Source organism: Xenia sp. Carnegie-2017, unplaced genomic scaffold (genome assembly GCF_021976095.1).
Source record: "Xenia sp. Carnegie-2017 unplaced genomic scaffold, XeniaSp_v1 HiC_scaffold_16, whole genome shotgun sequence".
In the NCBI taxonomy this organism is placed as follows: domain Eukaryota; kingdom Metazoa; phylum Cnidaria; class Anthozoa; order Malacalcyonacea; family Xeniidae; genus Xenia; species Xenia sp. Carnegie-2017.
Window position 1 is genome coordinate 2388923 of NW_025813469.1, and position 16437 is coordinate 2405359.

General features: G+C 36.4%; 3 protein-coding genes across 5 annotated transcripts; 2 read left to right on the forward strand and 1 right to left on the reverse strand.

Annotated features, from left to right (window-relative positions):
• Positions 1-242: 242 nt before the first annotated feature.
• LOC124437592 (sialate O-acetylesterase-like) lies at positions 243-5125 on the reverse strand. Of its 3 annotated transcripts, none has more exons than XM_046987554.1 (7): positions 4829-5121; positions 4265-4446; positions 3974-4112; positions 3549-3753; positions 1355-1607; positions 839-1201; positions 243-693 (listed from the first exon to the last, which is right to left on the reverse strand). In XM_046987554.1, exons 1-7 carry the CDS (start codon positions 5052-5054, stop codon positions 442-444), a joined length of 1620 nt encoding a protein of 539 aa, XP_046843510.1. In that variant the 5' UTR covers positions 5055-5121; the 3' UTR covers positions 243-441. The 3 variants fall into 3 exon arrangements, with proteins under 3 accessions (XP_046843510.1, XP_046843511.1, XP_046843512.1); XM_046987555.1 differs by having other exon boundaries at positions 3974-4048; positions 4243-4446; XM_046987556.1 differs by having other exon boundaries at positions 479-693; positions 801-1201; positions 4829-5125.
• A 27-nt stretch (positions 5126-5152) lies between these two features.
• On the forward strand, positions 5153-11334 carry LOC124437594 (dynein regulatory complex subunit 4-like). Its single transcript, XM_046987557.1, has 15 exons — positions 5153-5251; positions 5628-5726; positions 6073-6340; positions 6780-6859; positions 6946-7002; positions 7125-7179; positions 7514-7602; positions 7728-7844; positions 8211-8342; positions 9741-9776; positions 9954-10040; positions 10146-10277; positions 10388-10465; positions 10545-10610; positions 10979-11334. The coding sequence occupies exons 1-15, from the start codon at positions 5249-5251 to the stop codon at positions 11126-11128; spliced, it is 1449 nt and encodes a 482-aa protein (XP_046843513.1). The 5' UTR covers positions 5153-5248; the 3' UTR covers positions 11129-11334.
• Positions 11335-12209: 875 nt separating this feature from the next.
• Positions 12210-15631, forward strand: LOC124437595 (E3 ubiquitin-protein ligase MYLIP-like). The gene is made up of 4 exons (XM_046987558.1): positions 12210-12446; positions 12531-12721; positions 12856-13233; positions 14502-15631. Exons 1-4 carry the CDS (start codon positions 12357-12359, stop codon positions 15214-15216), a joined length of 1374 nt encoding a protein of 457 aa, XP_046843514.1. The 5' UTR covers positions 12210-12356; the 3' UTR covers positions 15217-15631.
• The last annotated feature ends 806 nt before the right edge of the window (positions 15632-16437 follow it).

Consider the following 16437-nt stretch of genomic DNA (forward strand, 5'->3'; position numbering starts at 1 on the left):
TACGCAAATATGATGATCTTCCGCACCCCTAATCCTTACTCTTATAGTACAAATCTATAGCCAACGTATAGTTGATTAGAGATTAGATTAAGGATCAATGTCGTCTGTATAGAATACGGAATTATAACCATAAAACACTGCAGTATCTGACTCGTTTTACTACGTTTAACGAGCTCAATTATCACTTTATCGGGAAATTTTTTACCGTCTTTAAAACCGTAAACCTTTTATAATGCCTTCTGTTAACCATTGTTTCGCAAGATTAAGACATCCTGCAATTTATTCCAACTGCAAAATTAATTTTTTATTTAACAGACAATTTACCATAATACATATTCATTACAAAGTATATGAAAGTAAATTTTCAACACCAATTCATAGTATTTGCTGATACAATTGTCAAGAGTAACGATAATGTGGTTTATTCAAGCAAGACATTTCTCATGAATAAATAAAATCAAAATGGTTTTTAGTCTGCCTAGCTTTGATCTCGTCGAATGGACCATTCATTAAAAAAGGAGGAGAGGGGAGACCTCCACTGTACACAGCACACTCCAGTTTAACGCAGGGATAATCACACCAAGCATACCTAACCCTTACAGGTTCACACGAGTTTGTCTTTAAATAGACAAAGCTCCCACCGAGGTCAACAACTGGCGCATCTTTCCAAGTGTCAACGTTTTTGCATTGAACCTAAATTGCAACAAACTAGTAAGAGTAACTGCTAAAGTGATTGTTTTCTAAAATTATTGAAATTATGAATTTGCTTTTCAATAAAACGCTCACAGCTGTACACCGACCTCATTCTTAGAAAGTGTGTTTGGATACAACCGTATACCTGAAAGCCATCGCTGTTCCTGAGTTCTATTTTCTTATTCAATGATTTGAAGAAGACTTGAAGGTACACAGTACTTCCGCGTACATATTTCTGTATTTTGGATACTAATGGGCCAGTATAGTATTTGTCTTTACCATAGGCAATGGATAGACCGGCCAAACCAAGCCGAAACCCAACATCGGTTTTATCGGTGGGATGTATGCTGCCGTACGGGGATTTGGGGTTGCCTAAATCCATCGCTACGGCCATAAATGTGTTCTTCTGTCGAGGATTTGGTACATAGCCGAATTGTGCCGTCTGGTTCCAGCGCAAAGTTGCAAAATTCTGTGATGTACTCTTCAAGTCGTGACCAACAGACGATAGCTATATTTCAAACGTTTCATATATTTTCATTCAAGAAAATACAGACCAGCCGTTAATCTTACATCTTTATAATATAAACAATTTAATAATAATAAACATATGCCTGAGACCAGCACCTGCAACTAGGAAGGACCCGTTGGCAATCATCCGTACCTGAACAAAACCAAAAGGAAAAACCGGATCTGTGTTGCCTCGAGTGGAAGAATACCACTTGGCTCTCCAGTCATCTACCATGGCAGGAAATGAGCAGTTATACGACAAGTAATGATATTGGGCATTGTCTTCACCCTGATACCAAATCGATCCATGGATCGTCATGTTTAGAAAAGGAACAATCATAGCGTTCCAAAGACAACTGAATTTCTGAGGTCCTCCAAACTGCAATTCATCTTTGCCAACGCCAATGCTACAGCAAATTACAAAATACAATTGACGTCGAAGGATCAGTGGAAGTGGTGTCCGCATGTCATTCGTGACATCAAGATTCAGAACATGCTACGTGAAATATTCAAAGTAGCACGTGTTACCTTTCCGACGGTAAACACACGTGCCAAAAATGCGAGATTAAATTACAAAATTCGGTCAATCAAATGGTCGGACATAGAAGAAAATATAAAGGAGTTGCTCTTGGGGCATTTGTGTACAATATATTTGAAATGCAGAACGCCTAATTATAAAGGCAGAAAGTGTAAGAGTAAATAAAATCATTTACCGTCAAATCAAAGGAAAGCTTGGATATAACATGCAGTATGAGGATGCATCATGCAAAGTTGTAGAGAAAATTGAACAAATTCTGACGTCGTTACGGATATTACGAGTGGCGTAAGAAAGTGTTGACGAGTTTGATATGCCTTAGCCAAAACAAGCTTAAGAAGACAGAGAGCATGCCAAAAATATATGAGTAAAAACTTGCTAAGCATACATACAACTAATACAAGTACCAATTTCAGAGCACGCTCCGTCACAAATTAATTGTTAATTAATCTGAACATGCGTAGTCAACTCCACAAACTCTCCAAGCTCATGGTCATGGCAACGACCAACTGTATGTACTAGTATCGATTAAGCAGTAGTTAGCTCGCTCAATCACAAATTTTCAAATAAATGATCTGCACATGCGCAGTCTACTTGAGCATGCGCAGTCGACTTGACCAGCTGTCCAAGTTCATGGTCATGGCAACGACCAACTGCATCTACTAGCACTAATTTTGAAGCAAATAGCATGCTTAATAACAATTTAATAGAGAAATCATCTGCGCATGTGCTCGAGCATACGCAGTACACTCGCCTAATTATTCATAATCATGGCAACGACTAACTATATGTACTTGCACTACATTTGCTTGGAAGCTTGCTACGTATTGGCATCCCTAAGTAGGATAGCGTGGAGGGGCCGAAATCTCCTACCGAAACGTTAACATGCGTTGTTCTAGTGCCTTGCGCTTAAGAAGGTATCGTGAAGCATGGACCGAAAACGGGGTTTTTTGCTTTCGAATTTTATCTTTTTGTTTTCTCATAAAACAAACCCAGCAATGTTTAAATTAACTTCTTCTGACACTGTGCCTTTTTATGGAACTTATAATTTAAGAGAACCTTAAGCATGTTTTATACAATTTTCATTGGTTTATATCTTTGACTTAACTCTCTCATTTACCGTTTCTCATGTAACTAGAAACTAGAATATCCAAGAATACTGCAAAGATTCAAACAACATCTGGCTTTTTGACTTATAATTAAAAGCAACTCTAAACATGTTTATACGTTTTTTCGTTGCTGTCTTTCGCAATGTAACTTTCTCATAACTCTCTCATGATGAACGAAAGCCTCCTTATCCACTGTAACTCTCTCATCATGAACGAAAGCATCCATGAGCTTCTTGGAAAAAAGGATTATCTACTTTTTTGTAATAGCTTTATCGAGGATAACATTTAATAGGTCGAGTAATTTGTATCGTCTAAATTGAACCTTTTTGTCATAAAATTTTAATTCGTTTTGGATAGTAAATTTCTTTTTACCTAACAATATTTTCACGACAACATGCCAATATTCAAGCTTTTCCTTGATCGTTATGCTTTTTTGTAACACAAAATGGTTGAAATTTACTGTTATGCCTTGTGCCTTCAAAAATAATCGTTCTGACTAGCATCATATTCAAATGCCCCCAAAACTCAAAACTAACCATTTTATTGCCACTGTTCAACATAAACAGTACTATGTCTAACTATTTGATTGTCCGAATTTTGTAATTAGATCTTGTATTTTTGAAACGTGTGTCTATAGTCGGAATAGTGGATTTTATGGAAAAGACATTTATGCCAACATGAAATTGATTTTACATATAACGTACTGTAATCTTTTGTTAGATGTTTTCAAAATGCTCTCATCTCCTCCGCATTGTGCAAGAGCGTCAGGCGACGACCATGCTTCTATAGGAGTACCACCCCACGAAGTAGCGATCAAGCCTATGGGGTATTTCAACTCCTCGTAAAGTTGCACTCCATAATACCAGCAAACAGCAGAGAAATACTGCCACGGCTTTCCACCAACAGTTTCTATTGATGCAAGAATATGCGCATAATGTAACACTTGTGAATATGATTCTGTCAAGCCCACAGGATGACTAATGAAGCTGGATAGTTTTTTTCACTGGAGAAAGCCCACAGGATGACAAATGAAGCTGGATAGTTTTTTCACTGGAGAAAGCCCACAGGATGACTAATGAAGCTGGATAGTTTTTTTCACTGGAGACATTTCATTATCTCAATACATTACCTGGTGAAGGACGGGACCAAGGTAGAAGAACACTTTTTAATTCGTGTTGAGGTTTCGATTCACAATCACGGCCCGCTGTAAATATTCTTATCTGGTCATAATGTATGGATTCATTGATAGCTTTTGCGGCATTGTCTGACTGCACGGCGATATTTAAAATAGAATCAATAATTTCATTACTTTACACCTTAAAATCGATGCTATTCCAATACGGTTATGTACATAAAAAGCGGCACAATGAAAGCAATCAAATAATTCTACTAATTTACCAAGAACTGAACGCATACAAACTTGAACAACAGTAAACTCCATGTTGCTTTGTCCACTACAGATCCAAACATCTCCGAACATCACATCCATCAAATTGATGGTTTTTTCTTTCCCCTTTACAGTTGAATGCGCCACAATTTGATATGGTCCGCCAAATGTTGTTGGCAGCAGTAGGACTTGCCACAATCCTACACTTTGATTTCCTACAACAAGTTAATGTAACTGCTTATGCCGAAAATCGGGGACGTAGATACCGAGAACATACGAAAATGCAGGTGCCGCGAACGAACAACAGTGAAGTGTCTGGTCCGTTACACTGTAAACAGTGAAATGACGACTTTTACACAATGGGAATTTGCTGTTTTCATTTTGTTTGTTTCCTGATCATCGCGCTCCGTTGTGCGACACATATAGCATTGTATATTTATTTCACCAATCACCCCCCTTGGTCTCAGAAAAAATGTCTTCCGGTGCGCAAACAACATTGTATATTTATATACAAAGTGTTCTCCCCCTGATTCGAGATTATCAGGAAAATATAACGCTAAGTCCATGCGCACCAAAACTCTTCATACACAGATTTACCTTGCTCATGAGCAGTGATTAACGAATCGTATGATTGGCCAGAAAACTGAAGTAAAACCTTCTTCCCTATTTCACCGTAACCCCAAACAACTGCGCGTTTGGGAGCTTGTTCCAAAACCATGTGATCACTGTATATTTTCGCAAAACGAAAAACATCTTGCCCCTGAGACACTGCTAACACTGATAGCAATGAAGGTAAAAACACTCGAAAGTAAGTTGAAACCATATTTAATCTTTCGCGATGCTGGAAGCTCTGTCAGGTAGTTAGCTCAGCCCATCTGCGTCATAAGCACTGGTCATAAGGTGCATTTTAATTTCTGTTTCCAAGCAACGGATCAAATTGTAAACAACGCGAGACAAATCGCTTTGAATACGTATATGAAAGAATTTCATCGACTTTTTGTCCCATAGAATACCGAAATGGTAAGTTTTGGCCACTTTTTTGTCGAAAAGAGCAATAAAGTTATACAACACAGTAAAATCTTGATAGGAATTCAAGCCGGAGCATGATTGCTCAAGTATATTATCGTTTCAGGATTGGCCATTTAAATATTTTCTCTGTTCATAGTTCAGCAAAATATTTCAACTTTTCAGGTTCAAACTCAATCCTTTTTTTACCTCGTGTTATACGCTAAAGACAGTCGTTTTCATTTACACCAGTATTCTATTATTATAAACTATGACTAGGGAAGATTAAAATCTTCTCTAACATTTAGCGAACGAGCGATGCTACAACGATGAATTATGTTGATCTTTATAAGCAAAGTAAATAAAGTAATTTGCCTTCGCCCACATTTAGCCTCCAAAAGCGAAGAAAAAGGGAGGAAAGAAATCTGCCAAGCCCAAAAGCGCTGTCGTTATTGATGGCATCAGCACTGAAGAGATGACAAAGGAACAAGTATGGATGTGTACTATATAGTAAACAACAAAAATAAACTTTATAGTTTACATACGTCAGTCTTATCAAACTCTGATATAGCCAAACAAAGTATATGGCTACGTTCGTTAAACAACGTTGCATAAAAGGTATCTTGAGGCGTTTTTTCTTCAAATGCCAAATAATTTAGTTGTTAGTTTAGCTTTTCAACAAACATTTTTTACACTCGACTGACTCGAGGCATTGCTACATCTGCTTGATGGTCAATTCTTTGAAAAAAATTGTTGTTTTCAGCACCTCTTTCAAAGATCAGCCCTTGACTGAATGTTTATCCTTGTAAACATGACTTTTCATCTCGATTCATCAGCTCGAAGAACATGTGGGACGTTTGCGAGAGGAGCTCGATCGTGAGCGCGAAGAACGCAACTATTTTCAACTGGAACGCGATAAAGTCAACACGTTCTGGGAGATCACGAAAAAACAGTTTGAAGAAAAGAAAGCCGAACTGCGAAATCGGGACAGGGAAATTGAAGAAGCGGAAGAACGACATCAAGTTGAAATAAAAGTCTATAAACAGAAAGTAAAACATTTGCTCTACGAGCATCAGAACAACGTGACAGAACTTAAAGCAGACGGTATGTAATTTTCTTCAAAGTAAACGCAACGATTTCATATAAAATACTATTTTCATAAACACTTCAACACACGATCTTTAAGGTTGAATCAATCAAATTCATATCAACGTCAATGTAATAATAGTTGGCAATGACGACATTTGTAGAACAACCAATCATCTATCAACATAATGATAGTTGGCAATGACGACATTTGTAGAACAACCAATCATCTATCAACATAATATAAGTTGGCAGTGTTGACATTTGTAGGACAACCAATTATACTGCAATGCTATAGTGCACCAAATTTCTTTCTCCTAGTTTCAATTTGTGACTACAACAGCCCTTATAAAGAGGGAGGAACTTGTTTTTAGGACGAACACATCGTTTCACATTGAAAGAAAACAGAACAGAGCGTTTAAATCAACTGAACAAAGTCATCTTTTTTTCTTTGCAGGAATTGTGTCGTTGAAACTAGCTCAAGATGAACATAGAACTAACGAAAAGGACCTTCGTACCGATAAACGAGCTTTGAAGGTGGGACAGTTGCGTGGATTTGTCGTGGTTCAACATGGAAATCGAGGCTACTCATATACATTATTTTTCTTCTTTTTTTTTCTTAGGTTGAGCTGAAAGAGCAAGAGTTAGCTCATGAGGATATTGTGAAAAATTTAAAAAGGGTAAAGAGATTATCTAAGTGGTTTGTCAGTTTGCAATGAATGTGGTGTATATAATGAAATAATGAACGCGCCAGCCTGAACACTGTCTGTGCTTTACTAATGTTGAAAACCATTTTCTTAAGGGTCAAGACGAGAACATCACGAAACTCAGGCAAGACTACGAGCGAGAAGTAAAAGGTCTTAATAAATTGTCGCTCTTTAACCACACGCCAACAGGAAACCAATTTTTACTCCCCCAATGCAAATATTTTCGTGTTCATTTAAATAAAATAGCATTGTAAATACAAAAATTGAATGGCTTCGCAACAGCTGCAAACCTAGAGATTTTATTTGGTCACATGTATTCGGCTTATCTTCACAAAGGTTGACTCAAAATATGAGGAAAAAATTAAAACTGGTTATGTTTTTTTCAAATCCAATATGCTTATCTTCAGAGAGGTTGAATCAAAGTAAAAGGAAAATTGGAAACACAAATTAAATTTAATCAAATCCAATATGCTTATCTTCTCAGAGGTTGAATCAAAGTATGAAAGAAAGTTGCGATCCTTAAGAGAAGAGCTAGAACTTCGCCGTAAGACTGAAATGCACGAAATCGAGGAGGTGAGTTCGTTTTACATCATATACTAGCATGAACTTTGAGATCAGTAGCAGGGTGAAGACTCTTGACTGAGCCACCAACTTAAAGAGCTCGTCAACAATCAAAGTGTTTTCTTTCATTTTTTCAGCGAAAAAACAGCCAAATCAACACGTTGATGAAGAACCACGAAAAGGCGTTTAGTGACATCAAGAACTACTACAACGACATTACTTTGAACAACTTAGCGCTTATCAACTCTCTTAAGGTACGACTAGTTTCTAGGTCATACAGCCAGATTGATGAAATATTTTGAAACGTATCAGAGAAGTCACAGAAAGGTATCAAGGTTAATCCAAGTGCAGAGGACTCGTATTTAAACAAGCACGAACATTATGCAAATGTACACCGTTTCCCATCAAGTTGCCTGCTTTAAGAATGATCTCATGAAGAACTTAGATTGTCGTTTCACGACATTAGACTGCAATGCTAATTATTAAGATAGATGATAACTAATATTCTTGTCGTCATTTTATTCAGTGTATAAAGAGAACTTTCAGTATCTTGGACTCGCAAGCTGAATGCAAAGAATGTTTAAGTTGTATATAAACCAAAATTGTTTTGTAATTATTAGGAACAAGTGGAAGACATGAAGAAAAAAGAAGAGAGGATGGAAAAACAAATGAATGAAATTACGGCAGAAAACAAGAGATTAACCGAACCACTACAAAAAGCTCGAGAACAAGTTGAAGAACTCCGGAAACAGGTGAAGTTGTAGAATATCTGTTAGTAGTGAAGTTGTAGACTATCTGTTATTAGTTTCTATAAACTCCGGAAACAGGTTTCTATCTGTTATCAGTAGTTTCTCTCGGAAACAGGTGAAGTTGTAGACTATCTGTTATCAGTAGTTTCTATAAACTCTGGAAACAGGTGAAGTTGTAGACTATCTGAAGTTATCTATCTGTTATCAGTAGTTTCTATAAACTCTGGAAACAGGTGAAGTTGTAGACTATCTGTTATCAGTAGTTTCTATAAACTCTGGAAACAGATGAAGTTGTAGACTATCTGTTATCAGTAGTTTCTATAAACTCCCTATCTGTTATCAGTAGTTTCTATAAACTCCGGAAACAGGTGAAGTTGTAGACTATCTGTTATAAACAGTAGTATCTCAGTAGTATAACTCTGGAAACAGGTGAAGTTGTGAGTAGACTATCTGTTATCAGTAGTTTCTATAAACTCTGGAAACAGGTGAAGTTGTAGACTATCTGTTATCAGTAGTTTCTATAAACTCTGGAAACAGGTGAAGTTGTAGACTATCTGTTATCAGTAGTTTCTATAAACTCTGAAGAATCTGTTATCAGTAGTTTCTATAAACTCTGGAAACAGTGAAGTTGTAGAATATCTGTTATCAATATCTGTTATCTATCTGTTATCAGTAGTTTCTATAAACTCCGGAAACAGGTGAAGTTGTAGAATATCTGTTATCAGTAGTTTCTATAAACAAGTTGTAGAATATCTATCTGTTATCAGTAGTTTCTATAAACTCTGGAAACAGGTGAAGTTGTAGACTATCTGTTATCAGTAGTTTCTATAAACTCTGGAAACAGATGAAGTTGTAGAATATCTGTTATCAGTAGTTTCTATAAACTCTGGAAACAGGTGAAGTTGTAGACTATCTGTTATCAGTAGTTTCTATAAACTCTGAAGTTGTAGACTATCTGTTATCAGTAGTTGTGAGACTATCTGTTATCAGTAGTTTCTATAAACTCCGGAAACAGGTGAAGTTGTAGACTATCTGTTATCAGTAGTTTCTATAAACTCTGGAAACAGTGAAGTTGTAGAATATCTGTTATCAGTAGTTTCTATAAACTCTGGAAACAGGTGAAGTTGTAGACTATCTGTTATCAGTAGTTTCTATAAACTCTGGAAACAGGTGAAGTTGTAGACTATCTGTTATCAGTAGTTTCTAGAAACTCCGGAAACAGGTGAAGTCTAATCTGTAGTTTCAATATACACTTGTTTGATTGCCAGACGAGCGTCTTGATAATTTTTCATTTCCACTCACTTTGGAAAACTGTTGTAATAATTACTCCAGTCTTTGTGAGATTATTTATCATCAACATTCAAGTGGGTTTTTTTAATTATTTTCATTAACATTTTATAGTTGGCGAATTATGAAAAAGATAAGGCATCGTTAGCTGTAAGTACAGACAAAATGTGGTTTAACTTTATGTTTAAAATTGCTATATGAAACTAGTGTGGAAAAATCAGTAAATTTATGCAGAAAATCAAAGACCACTCTTTCACATAGTTTGCTTAAAAGTTAAACATTTTAGATTGGTATGCTCATTCCTTGATTAAATTCTATCACGTTCAGAGTGCAAAAGCGAGACTTAAAGTGCAAGGAAATAGTCTGAGTAAATTAGAATGGGAACAAGAGGTGCTTCAGCAAAGATTCGCAATGGTACGATGTAACGGTTGTATATTCAATAGAATATACCAAATTTTATCTTGCCTTTACAAGGCAAAAATGTTTTAATTATGACTTCTCCATTATATGTATTTATAGACACAAGGTGAACGGGATGAGTTATATAACAAATTCGTCAAGGCCATTCACGAGGTTCAACAGAAGAGCAACTTTAAAAACTTATTATTGGAGAAAAAATTAACAGCTCTAACTGACACTTTGGAGAAAAAGGTGACCATCCAAATGCATCAAAATTTTGCATATGAACTCTGAGCTCCTAATGTTCAAACCACACATTCAGCTTTCTGGTTCTCATGCATTTCTGTGTCCAAATCATTTAGGAGGCGCAATTGAACGAAGTTCTGTCAGCATCAAATCTTGATCCTACGGCATTGACCGTTGTTACAAGAAAATTAGAGGTATATGCACCAGCCAAAATCATTAACAAACGCCATCTACACAGGCAATAAGATAATCGTGTTAACTCTTATATTTTAGGATGTACTGGATTCTAAGAACAGCGCCATAAAGGATTTACAATACGAACTCGCTCGAGTGTGTAAGGTACGAATTAGCTATTTATAGCACAGCGCATTACATATTCTTTTACCAAATTTTATCCTTTTTCAAATTAACCATAGTAAAAAACGGGCGCAAGGACTAACGATATGGTTCGCGTTATTCAGAAAATGTACTACAGAATAATATAATCACAAGTGTACTGTGTAGCAATATGATTACTCACAAAGTTTCCCATCAAATATAACAACCAGTGATTTTGCCCAAGTATGCACATAATAAGAAAAAATAGAACTTAAAACGAACTCTTTACATCATTTCCTGATTATACTTCCGTTTTTGTTTTTAAAACGTTTTCGCATGTGACACATAGCGAATATCGAACTCAAAAATACTGTTATTTTCATAATTAGGCACACAATGATCTCATTCGAACCTATGAAGCCAAATTAAAGGCATTCGGTGTTCCAGTAGAAGAACTTGGATTCCAACCATTAGAAAGCAATGTTGGAAGTGAGAAAATTGGCCAAGGTCCTGCTGGTCTTGTCGCAGCGCCCACGTAGTTAGACTGAGAAAGACGTGTTTCAATAGCATTCAATTGAAAATAATTTTGTAATACCAAAATAAAGTCGGAAAGTGCAATCATGTTTACTCATGTGATTTAGTTGGAACTCTCAACTGTTATTTCTTATAAGTCTAGCCTATGTTTGAACACTGTAAATATTGACTAAAGTGATGATAAAGATTGTACTAAAAACGTGCAACAAAATTTGGCATCCGCGCATATGAAATGAGAGTTCGCCCTAAAACGCTTCACTTCCTAACTTATATATGCCATCGTTTCATTTCAAAACACGCTAGCGTGTCGTTGAAAATTCCATCATTGAAAACAATGAGTTGCTATTGTAAGTGTGATTTCCTTTTAAATGTGTTTTCGACACAAAGAAACATGGACAATATCGTCATTGACAAGTTAAGTTCAATGACGCACACAGATACACCGACCTTCGATGAACTTTTCCAGGGGCAATGCAAATGAGCATTAAATAAAGTAATTGCATTCAACTGAAGAGGAAGCTAGACAAAAGCTTGTGACAATGTAAAGATGCTGCAAACAATACAGCTTTAAATTTAAGCACTCGTGTAAAGGTTTATAGGAGCAAAAGGAAATTTAGTTAAACTAAAGCCTCCAAAAGAAAAATTGCCCAATATAAACGACTTAGATAGCTACGAAGGTTTGCACGTAATTTGTCCAATGATGTAAATATCATTGTCTTTAGGTCACACCGCGAAAGCGTGGAGGACTCACTCTCGTGACATTGACTTTTTGAAATATCTAAATGCGCTTTAAGCCTAACGAATTTATGTGAAGATAAAGCAAAATATAATTAAGTCATATACGGGGTATACAAACACTGAGAAACGTAAATTTATGAATATACTAAAGAACGACGTCGTAAACAAATAAATTCGTTTCGTATTTATGACGAATGTCCAGAGGTCGAAGTTTAACAATTGGACTTTAACCTTCGCAGAGAAAACCCGACAGGTTACTAGGCTCTGATTGGCTATTAAGCCTGTCAAACGTTACGTGATTGGTTCCCAAAATAGCAACACGTGAATTTGACATGCTTGACTATTTGTCTGAGTAAGCAATCGAGCTGAAAGTCAAAGCGAAGCGAGTGTGTTTGTATTCATTTCGCAGCAAAGTAGTCGTGGTTTGAGAATTTTTACTGACGAAAGGCTGTGTTTCAAAGTCTACAAAATCTGCTGAAGCCATTTAATGACAGCATGACTTGGTTTGTCGTAACATTACCCGATTCAACAACTCTGGAGTTTGAGTTAGCTGACAGATGTAAAGGGCAACATTTGCTCGATGCCGTAAGTGTTTCAACATTTTCTAAGCTGTTGTGTTTGTCAAAAACACAATTTTCATCGAGTTTCGTTTTTCCTCTAAAAATTAAGGTTTGTAATAAGCTCGAAGTCATCGAACAAGATTACTTTGGCCTCCAATACAACGGTCCAAAGGGGGAAAAGTTATGGTTGAATCGAAGAAATAAGATAGTTCGTCAGCTTACAGGTTCGCAACCGTATCGCTTGCGTTTTCGTATGAAATTTTTTGTCCAACCACATCTCATCGTCGAAGATAATACAAGGTAAGCTTGTCAACCCTCTATCTTTTTTTCGGGACATGTTTATATTGTATTTATGCAGCAGTTGTTTGCCTATTTACAGAAAAGTAAAAAACCCTTTGACCTTCACATTACGGAAGATTCGTTTGATATTTTAGGCATTACTGCTTCCTCACATGCAAAAAGGACTTCGAAGAAGATCTATCATTATCTAATCACGAAGAAGCAGCGAATCTAAATGCGCTCATATTGCGAGCAACGTCTGGAGATCACTTTGGACGACATTGGCTTTTACGGCATGCACATCGCTTGAAATGGTCGCCGGAATTCACTAAGACAGTCGATGAACTGTATTCCAAACATGAGAAAATGAAGGCCATCACAGCCGAGTACAATTGTCTAAAAATCTTCTTTTCCATGGAAGGATTTGGTTATGAGTATCATAACGTCAAAACGGAGGACAATACTGTTCATTATGTCGGAGTTGGCCGCAACGGAATAAGATTTTGCGATGAAAGTGGGTCAGTCATAAGAAGGTATTATTAAACATGTAGCTGTTTTCCTGACAATGATGTTTAGTGAAACGGGGCATAGATTGCAAATATAATTATCGGATTGCATCACTTCAAATTTTAACTATCTGCTCGGAAATGTTGGATTTAAGGACCTAAGTGAGTCGAGATGATTTGTGACCCTTGCATAGCAATGACTTGTAACTCGAAATTAACAACAGCAGGCTATTGTAGGACTTTCTGTGTATCTTTGAATCATCTAATTACTAAAAATGCACATTTGTTGGAAAGCATACAAAAAAATTTCCATAGGAAGTCTGATATATCACGAACACACAGCTTGACGTCATGACGTCGCAACGGCATGTGTTAATTGATGTTTCCCAAGTCCAATAATTCCTTTGAAAAACTTGACCTTTTTCCAATTCTGAAGTATTGCCAAGCCCTTGAACTTTTAAATCTCTTATAAATGTAAAGAAAACCGCTTCTTCGAGAAAACACTTGAAAAAGATGGCAGTTGCCAGCTCATTTGAATATACGCATTGTCTTGTAGCCTTCAGCGACCGTCAAAAAACCTATTACCGGATGTAATTGTTTTTCTGCTGATAATCGCCTTATTTCAACGATCATGTACAACGAAGTTTTCGATGTTTCTTGTCCTCAACAGCAAATACGTTTATAAACAAAATTGGATAATTTGAAGATTGCAGATACAACTCTAAACAATCGCAATTAAACGGTGTATATTGCGTGCCAGCGTTGTTGCCATTTAATTTAGTTTCTTGATTACGACCAAAGTGAAACTCAACTTCCTTTTTTGTTGTTTTTCGTGAAATCACTATTCTTAATTTGAGCCTTCACACTGTAATATACCCTCGATGTTTTCAATAAATTTTCAGTAGTTATACATAGCATTTTGATTCAATCTACCGTGCGAACATTGCAAAGGAAGCCATATGTCTTTACAAGAGGGCAGATATTTGCACGAATTGCAATATCATTGTTTTCTCCATCAATCATAAGTTGATGGCGTTGCATTTCAAGTTGCAATTGCTCCTTTTAATGTTATCTCAAAATAAAAACAACTTTTTTACGATAGAATATTTTTTTCTCATTAAAATTCGTCACTTGTGCACATTCAGGGTCTCAGGTTAAGTCAATATTTGCACATCTGTTTATCTTTGAGTTACGAGGCCATCAACAACCCATGGCGTTTTAAATAACATCAGCATATAATGTCTATGACTTGCTTTCCCATGTTCCTTAGTCAAATTCTTGTTTTTACTTTCCAGGGTAAACTATGCAGCTCTAAACAAAGCTTGGAAGGTAAATAATCGTTCTTTTGTGCTCGTCATCATGAATGACAACGGTTCGTTGCAAGAATATGATCTGCGTCTCAACACTCCAGAAGCCTGCATCCAGCTATTTCGATCAGTTACAGAATGTCATTCATTCTTCGGATGTGAGACCGTAAACTCGACTGTAAAGAATCAATTCACCAGAGACTTTAAGGAAGCCCTTATTTCGTTTTTCTCCGAAGAAACATCAGAAAAACTATACACATTTGATGTAGAAAGGACAGTAACAGAAGTTCATGATCACATGAGACGGGTTATTTACAAAGAACAACAGCAAGCCTTATCAGATTTGAAAGAGTTACCAAACACAACAGCTTGCGACGAAACGGATATTCCTGCTTGCACAAACAAACAGTGCAATGATGAATTACAACAGAAGCTGCAAAACATTCATCATACTTTCTTATGTAAGATCTGCATGGATGCAAAGATCGATACAGTCCTTATACCCTGTGGACATTGGGTTTGCTGCAGCACATGCAGTCGCAATATAGAAAAATGCCCATTGTGCAGATCAAACATCACGATGCGGCAAAGAGTTTATATGGACTTGCCAGAGATCTATGATCATACGTCAAGTAAGGAAGTTGATATGGCTCCTAAAGAACCGAGTTTTGATCTACATGATCGCAAAGAAATATCAACTTGATATGGACATACAATCAAGTCCAAATGTGGATATTCAAGTTCATCTCTGTGAAGATAGTCTATTGAAAAGACGCATCTAATTATTATACGTAGAGGCATTTAGAAATGACCATAAAACACTAACCATATGCTATTGTGCATTGGAAATGGATTTTAGCTAATCTCTAAATGCCCTTTTTAGGAATACTAATAGAAAACAACCAGAAAACTAGAAAAGGATTTTTTATTCACCGTAGAACAAAATTTCAAAAGTTAATTCAGCTTAGGAGAATAGTTACAAAATTTACTACTTGTTCGTTATACGTTTTACATTCCGATGTTTCTTACATAATTGTAAATAGAAATGGGTTATTGGCACTGGGTAGTAAAGTAAAGAGGAAATTAAAACAACTGTTTTATATGACATTCAAGAGAAATTTGATTTTGAGTTGTGTTATTTGTTTGAATTTTCAGTGAAGCGCAAGAAGTACTAAGAAAACGAAGGTCGCCCAAAGTCACGTGGTTACTGCCTGCATTTACCGCTTCTCCGAATATTAAATCCTGAAACTCCATAAATTAATTCCCTCGTTATATTTCCAGATCATTCATGAGAACATGTTTTTTGTCTTATTGCATTCAACTCTGACTCCACAAGACAAAATTATCGCTGTAATTTATTGACTTTCTTTTATTTCGATTGCAATTAACATGAAAATGGTTCTTTCCATTCATCAAATTATTCTTCCATCTTTGCAATATAATAATTCCCGCTATATTTCTTATAGTTGAAGCGTTCATCTGTTTTGCCTCTGTGTTATTGCATGTACAAATAGTTTTCTGAACACAAGCCAATGCTTCTCATTTTCATCTATTCCCCACCTCTCCTTACTTTCGATCCCAAATAGAAAATCTTGTTTCCATTTCAATTACAGCCCATCATATTTATGCACTTTTCCTATGGTTTTCCCACTGTTTTAGTCGTCGGAGGCTGGGGTCACCAACGAAGACTCCGGGCTGTTTTCAGCCACTGTTTTTGGAAACGTTACATATAATTGAAGGTAAAAGTTTTATGGCACTATCTCTTTTCGACACTAGTCTCTTTCAGTCGCCTTCTGCGACAAGCAAGGAACTAGGCAGGTCAATTATTAAAGCTGCAGAATTCACACAGCTTATATTTTTTTCAATTTACATCAACGCAATTAGCATTTTATGCGTTACAACTGGTAGCCAGAACTGACAAAAC

Excerpts from the sequence above, each read along its gene's own strand:
- LOC124437592 (XM_046987554.1), bottom strand. The coding sequence starts at position 5,054 with ATGGTTTCAACTTACTTTCGAGTGTTTTTACCTTCATTGCTATCAGTG. Across the intron at positions 4,113-4,264 it reads TGGAGTTTACTGTTGTTCAA|TCAGACAATGCCGCAAAAGC; the intron begins GTTTGTATGCGT and ends ATCGCCGTGCAG. Across the intron at positions 1,608-3,548 it reads ACATCTAACAAAAGATTACA|CATTGGCGTTGGCAAAGATG; the intron begins GTACGTTATATG and ends AATTTGCTGTAG.
- LOC124437594 (XM_046987557.1), top strand. Across the intron at positions 7,180-7,513 it reads CTACGAGCGAGAAGTAAAAG|AGGTTGAATCAAAGTATGAA; the intron begins GTCTTAATAAAT and ends TTATCTTCTCAG. Across the intron at positions 8,343-9,740 it reads TTGAAGAACTCCGGAAACAG|TTGGCGAATTATGAAAAAGA; the intron begins GTGAAGTTGTAG and ends AACATTTTATAG.
- LOC124437595 (XM_046987558.1), top strand. The coding sequence starts at position 12,357 with ATGACTTGGTTTGTCGTAACATTACCCGATTCAACAACTCTGGAGTTT. Across the intron at positions 12,447-12,530 it reads GGCAACATTTGCTCGATGCC|GTTTGTAATAAGCTCGAAGT; the intron begins GTAAGTGTTTCA and ends CTAAAAATTAAG. Across the intron at positions 12,722-12,855 it reads ATCGTCGAAGATAATACAAG|GCATTACTGCTTCCTCACAT; the intron begins GTAAGCTTGTCA and ends TTGATATTTTAG.